Source organism: Drosophila virilis, chromosome X, assembly GCF_030788295.1.
Source record: "Drosophila virilis strain 15010-1051.87 chromosome X, Dvir_AGI_RSII-ME, whole genome shotgun sequence".
In the NCBI taxonomy this organism is placed as follows: domain Eukaryota; kingdom Metazoa; phylum Arthropoda; class Insecta; order Diptera; family Drosophilidae; genus Drosophila; species Drosophila virilis.
Window position 1 is genome coordinate 5,494,866 of NC_091543.1, and position 11,614 is coordinate 5,506,479.

The 11,614-nt window shown below is 35.7% G+C and overlaps 1 protein-coding gene across 3 annotated transcripts; it reads right to left on the reverse strand.

Annotated features, from left to right (window-relative positions):
* Window positions 1–4,742: 4,742 nt before the first annotated feature.
* LOC26531566 (sodium/potassium/calcium exchanger 5) lies at window positions 4,743–7,720 on the reverse strand. 3 transcript variants are annotated; one of them, XM_015170245.3, is made up of 6 exons: window positions 7,564–7,720; window positions 7,294–7,491; window positions 7,020–7,207; window positions 6,106–6,292; window positions 5,665–6,036; window positions 4,743–5,140 (listed from the first exon to the last, which is right to left on the reverse strand). In XM_015170245.3, the coding sequence occupies exons 1-6, from the start codon at window positions 7,613–7,615 to the stop codon at window positions 4,791–4,793; spliced, it is 1,347 nt and encodes a 448-aa protein (XP_015025731.1). In that variant the 5' UTR covers window positions 7,616–7,720; the 3' UTR covers window positions 4,743–4,790. The 3 variants fall into 3 exon arrangements, with proteins under 3 accessions (XP_015025731.1, XP_015025730.1, XP_032289006.1); XM_015170244.3 differs by having other exon boundaries at window positions 6,106–6,198; window positions 7,020–7,227; XM_032433115.2 differs by having other exon boundaries at window positions 7,020–7,227.
* Window positions 7,721–11,614: the final 3,894 nt, after the last annotated feature.

Below are 11,614 nucleotides of genomic sequence, written 5' to 3' on the forward strand. Positions count from 1 at the left end.
CTGTCTCAGTATGCATATAAACTTAACAATTTCCATCCAGCTTGATGGGGGATTAACCATTTTTCCTTTCACTCAAAAGAATTGCACATGCACATGTTTGTAATATACGTAATTGGCAAAAGACAAGCCTCAAGTATTTATAAGTAGTATTTTATATTTATATAATAAATAGCCTTTGCATTAATTGGACCAATCTTAAATCTTAAAGTGCATGGTATTTAGATCTTAGCGGGCATAACCTGATTTTGTCGAAATCCTTTATCAATATCTTATTTGAATGCTCCGCAAATGGTAAGGAAGGGTATCATGACTTTATGAAAACGAAAGGAAAACTCCTCTATGGCTTGATTTTTTTTTGTTTTCCACAAGATTTTTAAGCTGATCGAACGACAAATGAACGTTAACCCATTCAAAAAGGGTTTCAGTCAACAGCTTTTTATATAAGCAGAAATTACGTTCAACCACTTTTGATACTACACAAAAAAGTTTTTGCAGTCTCGCATCGAGTATCCGGAACTAGTTCCAGGCAAACTGCATACACTTTTTAATGGAACCAAGGGTACTTCTCAAAGGAACCCGTAGTTCTATCTAACCAGGTTAGCTGGAATACTACCAGATAGCTCTTTAAATACTTATATAAGTATCCCTATGCTCATATAGCTCTATACTCAAGTAGCTTTAAAGAAGAAATCAGTTGAAAAATGGGATCTTCTGTGGCAAAATTTTCTATATTTTTGATACAATCGGGGCTTTATCATATCATCAAATACACATATGACTTCTGAATAACTTCCCATCGGCTGCTGAATAACTTCCCATCGACTTCTGAATAATTCCCCATCGTTCCAACAATAGAGTACAGCTTCTTTCACTTGTCCAACGGCCTTAACTTTTTACAAAACCCAACAGAATTCCATGTGGTACACCCTTTTTCTCATATCATACCCAAGATAAATGCAGCATTAAAGATTTATTATATATTTAAATACATATTTTATTATATATATTTGTCACATCGGGGGGTTTTTCGAAAATCTTTAGGGAATTGTCTCTATGAGTCATTTAGGGATGAAACTATTTTGTGTAATCGCAAATCTTACAATTGATTTTTTTTTTTCATAAAAGCTTCTTAATCACGAGTTTGCTTTTGATAGGTTTATTTTTTTACTGATAGTAGGGTTCAATTTTTACCAGAGTATGATTAACTAGTTAATGCCCTGTCCAGTTTTGTCTTGGTGTTGGTTGCGTCTTTAGATTAGGAATGGGAGTTATAAGCGGTTCGTTGTAAGATCTCAGGATCTTTGTAAGCCAGTCTCTTGATGCAAACAAACTGTATGCAAACTGTAAATCTTATGTAAAAACAAATATCAAAGAGTTATAGAGCATACGCCTTACAGACTATGAGGTAAATCGTCATTGCTAACAACATGGAGAGAAAATACGTAATACCTTGTATAGACATCATTGTATGGAATGCGTTTATTTTTATATATATATATTTTTTTATCATATCTGAGAGATTGGCGGACAATCAAATCAGCACGCTTCTTCTGCTCATTGATTAATATTGTACTTTTTGTTTGTGTGCTCATAATATACTCTTTCGATTTTTAAATTTGCTGCCGTCTTTCAATATGGACGTCATTCACAAATCGCACGCGTTGCGACGTCATGTCTTCCAAAACAATGGCGTAGTCGCCTTTATACCATGCCATATATCAATTTTGGTTAAAGAACATAAGAATTATAAGCCCCCGAGAGCTGTAGAAAACATGGGCATATAACACTGACAGACAGTTTAAGTGCCAGACTTAACTGGCAATCAATGCCTTGATCCCCACAATTTAGTAGATGTCTGCAGGCCGAGAGATATGTCTATCAAGGATTTCTATTATCATTTTCAGCACTTTTTTTATGTCAAAGGTAGACTTTATAAGAGATCTTGAATTGTGATAGAGAGGCTGTAAAAAAGTTATAATATATATATCGATCTATGAGGCCTATGATGTATAAGTTATATAAGCAAACCGAATGATATGACTATCAAAGATATCTATATTGGATATTATCATAGATCTTGAGTGTGAAAGAGAAGCATGTAGGAAGATCTGGGATATATGGTATATGCTTCTCAAGGCAATCAACTCCATGATTCCGACAATTTAGTAGATGTCTGAAAATCGAAAGATATGCCTATCAAAGACTTATTCTTTCTTATGCTATAGGCATATATATTATAACAGATCTTAAATGCGTGAGAGATTGATCTATGATATACAAAAATATATATATGGTATATGATTTATAATATATGTTAGCTGATGCTCTATATGATTAAACTAAGACTTTTGTTGGGCACTTGAACAACGAGATATGAGCATTTGGTAACAGGAGTCTTGTCTTGCGATGGAAGATTTTATTTGCAGTGCCAAGAGTTCGTAGATTTGGAACAAATTGAAGTTGCATTTGGTACAGTTTCTATAGAAAGTATAACAGATATTGTAAGAGATATATTCTAGCAAATCATCATAACACTTGCTTTCTGTGGTTTCATTGATCCAGCCATAAATCATTATAAATTTCTTGGAATCGCGTCGCACAATTTCTTTTCTAATCTAAAGATCTATAAACGAAGAAACCAAATCAAAAAAGTTGCAAAAATATTTTTAATAATCTTATATTTGTTTCGGTTAATTATAAGTGTACAGATTTATGCCCGAATTGACACTGGACTATGTATGTATATTATTTTTGTAAAATGCTAATTTATGATCGATACTTTATCAGGCCCCTAGGCCGAGGCTTTAAATAAAGCAACACGTCATTGGTTGGATCAGTCCGATAAGATGGGCTCATAAAAGGCCACCCACACATAATCAAAATTCATTTAGAGTCGGCGGCAATTAAAGTTAAGATTGATCTTATCCAAGGAAACCGGCTTTGTTCGGTTTGGCTGATGTGGTCATATTTTAATTATATGATATTATAAGATTATATTATAAGATTGGAATTGTTTTAATCAGCCTTTGGCCTACCATTTTGTTTCCATTCTTGTGCAGCGATTATCAGAGGCAGAGGAACCAAAAAAAAAAAAAAAAAATATATATATATATATAAGAAATACTCGAAGCTGACATTGTAGATGGGTTCTCATCAAGATTAGCGCACACTTCAGGCGACTTAGCGTCGAACCAGCACCCACACAAAATTTTCAATTAACGATTATGGTCACGAGTTTCCCCATAAATTGCCGTTGCTTGAGTCCTTATCGAGCGATTTGCCAAATCGTGTTGACCATTGATTAGGAGCGCGCGCAGAACTTGGACAAAGAACTTGTGTCTTTAATCTGTTTACAGAAGCTCTTAAGAGCGGAGAGATTAGCTCAAAAAACATGATATCGATATCGATTTTTATCGATTGCCTGCCTACGCGGCAAGTTATCGATAATGGAACAAGTCCTGCGCGACCACTCGAATGACCTACATTCTAGAATTCAAGTCTCTAGCGTTTGTAGCTTGCGAGATCTGTTTAGGGCTGAAAAATCTGCCTAAACATTATTTGTTTGAGAAGTAAAATTTACTAAAAGTAATATTTTCAACAAGCCATTTTATATTCTTTATATGTTGATAAAAAAAAAAAACGAATACATATGTGATAGAAATCTGATTGTTGAATCAATTTGAATAAATGCCATCAACTTGGACAGGCTCGTGCTCGAGCTAATGCGTAAACCACTTGCGAATTATACTTAGAGACACACACGAACATACATAGCTAAATTGTATTCGTACTCTTATCTGGCTATTATATACATATAACGAGAGCTGCTTCAGTTTGAAATCTAAAACGGAACCCTTTTGTGACATGCACATTCCAAATATTTCCATCTATATCTGATATATGTGTACTATAGCTTGGAGTATCTATATCTGTTCTGATTTTCAAATGGTGCGTACGAAATGCTTGTCAATAATATAAATTATATATACACACACACACACACACACGCACATTGGCACTTATCATCATATGTATTTGCAATGACAATGACAATTCGAGTAGCTGTCCTGATATCGCAAAACCACCTCTAATTGACGTCATCGATTGCGATTGTCTACTACACACACCAGCACATGCTGATATCAAGATAGATGCATCAATCTGTATAACAATATGGCGGACAATGCGCACAATTCAATTAGGTTCATATTTAAAAAGCCGAAAGCAACAGGAACATGAGTTAGAAAGAGAAATATATAATCCTGACTGATGGATTTGTGATCAATACAAAACCTTAAAACTGCTTAAACTGACTGATTGATTGATTAATGATCAACAGAAAACCTCAAGAGCTAGTTAGGTGCTAAATTTTCACTGGCAAATGTGAAAAATGAGTAAAAAATAGTTATGCTAAACCTTATGCTCACCACATAATAGGCATTTGAACTCAGTTGCAAAACTCTTTGTGAAAATTGTTTTTAGTCTTTCACGCTTTTTGTAAAATTCACGCCTCTGCGTGAGTATTAAAAGCTCCAAGCTTAAGTCTCATCGCATGTGTTTCAAGCTTTTTTTGAAAGCACCTCGTAGAAAATTATTTATTTATTCGCTTTTAAAAAGTCTATTTCAATCGGAGACGAAAAGCTGTTTTATGAAACAGTTTTTTGTTTTTCATCCAAGCGTAAGTCCACGTTTCCAAATTAAAGATTATTTATGAATTAAAACAAAACCGAACAAAAAAAAAATGAGAGTTAAAATTCTGTTTTACTCAATTACGTTAATTTACACAACTGTTAATTTGCAGCCTCCTTGTTCAAATATGCATACTTAGGGGATTCAATATCACACGTTTTCTTGAGTAGTCTGATTTCGAAATAAATGGCAGCTGCCACGAAGAGGGCGTATGCGACGAGGCTAATCCAGCCGACAACCTTCCCAAGTACAAACTTCGTAATTAAAAAGGAGATAAATAAGACGAGCGCTGTTCCAACCAGCATTCCAGTTGTTATTGTTAATCCAGAGGAGTGCACTTTAATAGTGTCGGAGAAAATGAGTGCAGCAACGAACCAAGGAAGGCCAAGGCATATGAAAATGTCAAAAGTATTTGAGCCAATAGCATTGCACATAGCCATGGAGCCGTAGCCTAAAAAAGAAATTAACATCAATCAGAGGATAAGAAATGAAATTGCAATAGAACAATTCGATAAAAAAAAAAATGTTAACAATCGGATACCAATAAAATCTGCTAATAGACAAAAATGTCTCATGTCAAAATTTACAATGAACCAAGGTTCATTGCCACCCAAAATGTGGCAAGGCGATAAAATTAAGCTGGCAACGCTTTGGCATCAATTTTGAGAGATATCTAAGATATGTGAATGTTAAATAATTAATAAGCGAAGCATGCACAAATGTTAAGTATATCAACATGTTAGATTTGAAAGGAACATATGTAAAGCGCTTGTAGATTTTGGATTTCTTTAAGCCTTTTCCATAAATGCACGTTTTTCATTTGAATGTCAGAATTTACAATGAACTAAGTTTCATTGCATTTCGAAATGTTGCAGCATAGTGGCAACGCGACGAATTTATCCTGGCAACGCCCTGTCGCAGGTGTCTAATACTTGGTTTTTGTTAATTTTATGTTAATGGCAATTGGGCACGCACCTTTTTTGGCCACAATATATGAGGCCACAATCTCCGGCACACTGGTACCAACTGCCAGTATCGTAAGACCCATGATGGAATCAGGTATACCAATGTTATAGCCAACTACGGTGAGAAACCAAGTAACAAAGTACGATATAATGCTGATCCAAATCACGGCCAGCAGCATGCTTAAGAAGAATATGGAGCGTGCGCTGGGCGTGGTTATGGCCAGCAATATAACGGCTGGGTATTTGATACCCCACCATATTTTCCGCCAAACACTATCTTCCTTCTCTGGGTGCCCACACACGGTCTCCTTAAATGATTTCAACGGCTCTTCCTCCCGTTCCAATGGATTCTCGTCAATCATATCGCGATCATTGTCGACAGCTGTAAATGGATTTATTTCACAATCAGATCATGCCTATCATCAATTTCAATTTCAGTTAACGAATTTACTTCGACATATACTCTGTATCTTGCGATCAAATATCAGTCCGATGAGATAAATGGCATACAAGATAACTAGACCCACTGCCTCCCAAACATTCACTGCGGAATCGTATAGTACATAAAAGAGCGCACATATTGATATTAAATACCATATTGTATCTCTAGTAATAGGCCACCAGTCCAATTTTGATGTCTACAAATATTAGGTTATCAAAATATTATATGTATATAGCTAAAAATGTTCACAGTTCTTGAGTTCTCGGCTCTTGAGAGGGGTTCTTAAATCTATTATTTCCAATCAGCTAGCATCTGATATCAATTTTTTCTTTTGGTACATAAAAATTATAAATTTATGACTGATAGATTGACTGAGTGATTAACTGACTGATTTATTGACTGGCCAACTACCTGACTGACCAACTTATTGACCGACTGACCGCCTAACCGACTAATTGATTGACGTGCTGAATGACTGAATGAATCTGACTGATTGATTGACCTACTGGATTGACTAAGCGACTGATTGACTAACGAACTGATTAATTGAGTTACTGACTGACCGACGGATCAACAGACCAACTGATTGACTGACCGACTGGCAGACTCAGCGACTGATTGATTGACTCACTGACTGAGTAACCAACTGATTAAGAGACCAACTGATTGACTTACCGACTGACTGACTGATCGGACCAATGACTGATTGTTTGATTGACTGACTGACGGACTGTATTTTTCAATTTACCATGAAACTCTTTTGGATAACACCCTATCTACCTCATAATTTTGACAATCTTCAAATCGGATTACTGTACCAAATGGCTTGGTAATAAGAATTATAGCTTATGTGTAAACAAAGATTATATAATGGATGTATTATGGATACTTATACGCAGATTGAATACTTATATAGAACTCACCACGCCTGTGCATATGCCGCAAACGGCACCAATGCCAAGTACATTAAACACGGATGATCCAACAATAGTGCCAATACCAATATCACCTTTCGTGATGAACGTGCCAACGAAGGCAACAAAAAGCTCTGGAGCTGAGGTAGAAGCGGCCAGAAATGTAGCTCCAGCCACATCATAGGACATACGTAACGCTGCATAGATCATACAAATGCTTAGGAGTGGGCCAGACTGTGAGTGAATTATAGGGGCTGGACGGCCCCAAGGCTGAAATACCTACAATAGCACAAGCGCTCCATAGCGGGCACCAAATAATCATCGCACACAATTGCCAGCATTATAAACAAATAAAAGCTGAGAAATATACAGACTACCGTATAGATGATACTCTTTTTGCGCATAAAATTTGGAAACTCTAGGATCGACGGAATAGAACAGTTCAATTCGGATTTCCCTGCGGCGCGCAATAAAAATGGATCTGTTTTCGTACATCAATTATAGTGCATATCTGTTAAATTTGATTTATTTATATTGTTACCGCTCCGCTTACCATATTCCTCGTCCATCAGTCTACTCAAGGCCATATCAAAGTTGAAATGCATTTAGAATTTGACGTAGATAATTGTAAGAAGAACAAGAACGTAAACTGTTGAGCCGATTTTGTTTTTTTTGTATATACTAACTTCTGAATTTATGACAGCATTCTATACACTCGATTACTACTAGATCTATATAACAAGTATATCTAGATGGTGCCAATAATAATATACGCAAGTCTCTGGTACGGGAGAAACCATCTTTCATAATATTTTTTAATTGACTAGCAGAAATTACGTTGTCCGGCTTTCGCAAATGCGCTTGATAAGAAAATGATTGTTGCCCAGCTCATACACACATACGTTTCATATTTCGCCCTTCCGGGTTTGAACTGGCTTGCAGTCAGGCTGTTGGCACTGTAACCACTGGAAATTAATCAAGTTTTTATCAAGGGTCGTGACCTTTTTTTTTTAGCAACAGCTAGAAAGCTCTTTGCTTTAATCAAGATTATATATGGACATTTCCGGGAAAGGATTTTAAAAAATACAAAAAAAAAAAAAAAAAATAAACAGTTTTTATTTTCTTATCAACCAAGAAAATAACTTCTGCCTTCCATAAAATCGCAGAAGTATATTATATATAGGTCGAAGACTATATTTATTTACGAAAAACTTCTGATCAAACTAAACATTCATGAAATTGACAAAGCTCCTTTATCATAAAGCTTCATTGGAACAATCGGTTGCAAATAAGTTCTCTCGGCTCTAGGCTATCTTATCTTCCGCCAGGCATTCAGAAAGTGTCATTCATTGAAGTACAATTCAAAAATCACTCCAAGCACAAATATAAAAATACATGAAGCTCTTCTTTTTCACGCTAAAGACTCTCAGGAACGTAAGCTCAAAATTAACCAGGCAATAATAATAAATATTCCAATAACATACTGTTCTGGTAATTTGAAGTTGTCCGGAAAATTCAAGTGAAGCTAGTAAAATTCCAAATCAGAAAATTTCACTTTGTTTCACTTTGTTTGTTTGTTTGTTAGTTGGTTTGCTTTGTTTGTTTGTTTGTATTGTCTGTCTGCTTGTTTGTTTGTTTGTTTGTTTTTTGTTTGTTTGTTGGTTTGTGGGTTTGTTTGTTTGTTTGTTTGTTTGTTTGATTGTTTGCTTGTTTGTTTGTTTGCTTGTTTGTTTGTTTTTTTGTTGGTTTGCTTGTTTGTTTGTTAAATATCTATATTACTCCCTAAAGTCACAGAGGATATTAATATACATATTTTATCATAATTACTTGTGCTAGGCTAACAAATACACGTGAGATTATGTCGTTTTAAAGCGACATATCTCCCTCGCGCTAAACGAATAAATACATAACAAACAAATCTCGCATACGATCAACGGCGGAATTATGTCGTTCCAAAACGACATAACTCCGCGCGGAGATATGACGTTCCAAAACGACATAACTCCGCGTGGAGATATGACGTTCCAAAACGACATAACTCCCGCGATATGATCTTCCATAAAATCATCACTTTGTTTTTCAAAATCGAGGTTTTTGCGATAATCAAAACTTTTTCGATGATTTCTTTAATATCTCGGGTAATAGCTCCGCGCGGAGATATGACGTTCCAAAACGACATAACTCCCGTGGAGATATGACGGTCCAAAACGACATAACTCCCGCGGAGATATGACGTTCCAAAACGACATAACTCCCGCGGAGATATGACGTTCCAAAACGACATAACTCCGCGCGGAGATATGACGTTCCAAAACGACATAACTCCGCGCGGAGATATGACGTTCCAAAACGACATAACTCCGCGTGGAGATATGACGTTCCAAAACGACATAACTCCCGCGATATGACCTTCCATAAAATCATCACTTTGTTTTTCAAAATCGAGGTTTTTGCGATAATCAAAACTTTTTCGATGATTTCTTTAATATCTCGGGTAATAGCTCCGCGCGGAGATATGACGTTCCAAAACGACATAACTCCGCGTGGAGATATGACGCTCCAAAACGACATAACTCCCGCGATATGACCTTCCATAAAATCATCACTTTGTTTTTCAAAATCGAGGTTTTTGCGATAATCAAAACTTTTTCGATGATTTCTTTAATATCTCGGGTAATAGCTCCGCGCGGAGATATGACGTTCCAAAACGACATAACTCCCGCGGAGATATGACGTTCCAAAACGACATAACTCCGCGCGGAGATATGACGTTCCAAAACGACATAACTCCGCGTGGAGATATGACGTTCCAAAACGACATAACTCCCGCGATATGACCTTCCATAAAATCATCACGTTGTTTTTCTAAATCGAGGTTTTTGCGATAATAGAAACTTTTTCGATGATTATTTTAATATCTCGGGTAAATAATGTCTGATTTTAAAATGATATACATTTTTGAATGCGTACGGATCCCTACCATCAATTGGCATTCAAGACAAATTTAACATCGTTTTGTTAAGAAAAATGTTGTAGACAAAAAACCGATTCGTTCGTAAAGTCAACCTTCTTTCGGCTCGAAAATCAAAACTTTATTGATGTTTTTTTTTGAATATCTTTGATTTGTATACTTGATGCCTTTTTGTATTCATACGGATCCCTACTATTAATTGACATTCAAACAAACTTAAAATCGATGGGTTCAAAAAATTTGTTGACCAAAAAACGACTCGTTTCTATTTTCGACCTTTTCTCATGATTATTTTAAATATCTCGGCCAAATAAAGTTAGATTTTGGAATTTTATACCATTTTGGACTCGTAGGGAGTACTATCGATTGGCATCAACATAATGAAAATCTAAATTTTGACCCAAATCGACAAAAAAACAAGGGGTTTTATCACGTTTTTCTTCAAAATCGGGTTCGGCTCGAATATCAAATCTTTATTGATGATTTTTTTGGAATATCTCGGGTAAACATTGTCTGATTTTTATATTTTATGCCTTTTTGTATTCTTACGGATCTCTATTATTAATTGGCAGTTAAACAAACTTAAAATCGATGGGTTCAAAAAATTTGTTTACCAAAAAACGACTCGTTTCTATTTTCGACCTTTTCTCATGATTATATTAAATATCTCGGCCAAATAAAGTCAGATTTTAGAATTTTATACCATTTTGGACTCGTAGGGATCAGTACTATCGATTGGCATCAACAGAATAAAAATCTAAATTTTGACCCAAATCAACAAAATGACAAGGGGTTACATCACGTTTTGTTTTTTCCAAAATCGAGGTCGGTGCGAAAATTGAAACTTTTTTGATCATTTTCTTAATTTCTCGGGTAATAGCTCCGCGCGGAGATATGACGTTCCAAAACGACATAGCTCCCGCGGAGATATGACGTTCCAAAACGACATAACTCCCGCGGAGATATGACGTTCCAAAACGACATAACTCCGCGCGGAGATATGACGTTCCAAAACGACATAACTCCGCGCGGAGATATGACGTTCCAAAACTACATAACTCCGCGCGGAGATATGACGTTCCAAAACTACATAACTCCGCGCGGAGATATGACGTTCCAAAACGACATAGCTCCGCGTGGAGATATGACGTTCCAAAACGACATAACTCCCGCGATATGACCTTCCATAAAATAATCACGTTGTTTTTCTAAATCGAGGTTTTTGCGATAATAGAAACTTTTTCGATGATTATTTTAATATCTCGGGTAAATAATGTCTGATTTTAAAATGATATACATTTTTGAATGCGTACGGATCCCTACCATCAATTGGCATTCAAGACAAATTTAACATCGTTTTGTTAAGAAAAATGTTGTAGACAAAAAACCGATTCGTTCGTAAAGTCAACCTTCTTTCGACTCGAAATCAAAACTTTATTGATGATTTTTTTTTAAATTTCTCGGGTAAACATTGTCTGATTTTTATATTTTATACCTTTCTGTATTCGTACGGATCCATACTATTAATTGACATTCAAACAAACTTAAAATCGATGGGTTCAAAAAATTTGTTAGCCAAAAAACGACTCGTTTCTATTTTCGACCTTTTCTCATGATTATTTTAAATATCTCG

Excerpts from the sequence above, each read along its gene's own strand:
- LOC26531566 (XM_015170245.3), bottom strand. The coding sequence starts at position 7,615 with ATGCATTTCAACTTTGATATGGCCTTGAGTAGACTGATGGACGAGGAA. Across the intron at positions 7,492-7,563 it reads ACTGATGGACGAGGAATATG|ATCCATTTTTATTGCGCGCC; the intron begins GTAAGCGGAGCG and ends GTACGAAAACAG. Across the intron at positions 6,037-6,105 it reads GATACAGAGTATATGTCGAA|CTGTCGACAATGATCGCGAT; the intron begins GTAAATTCGTTA and ends ATCCATTTACAG.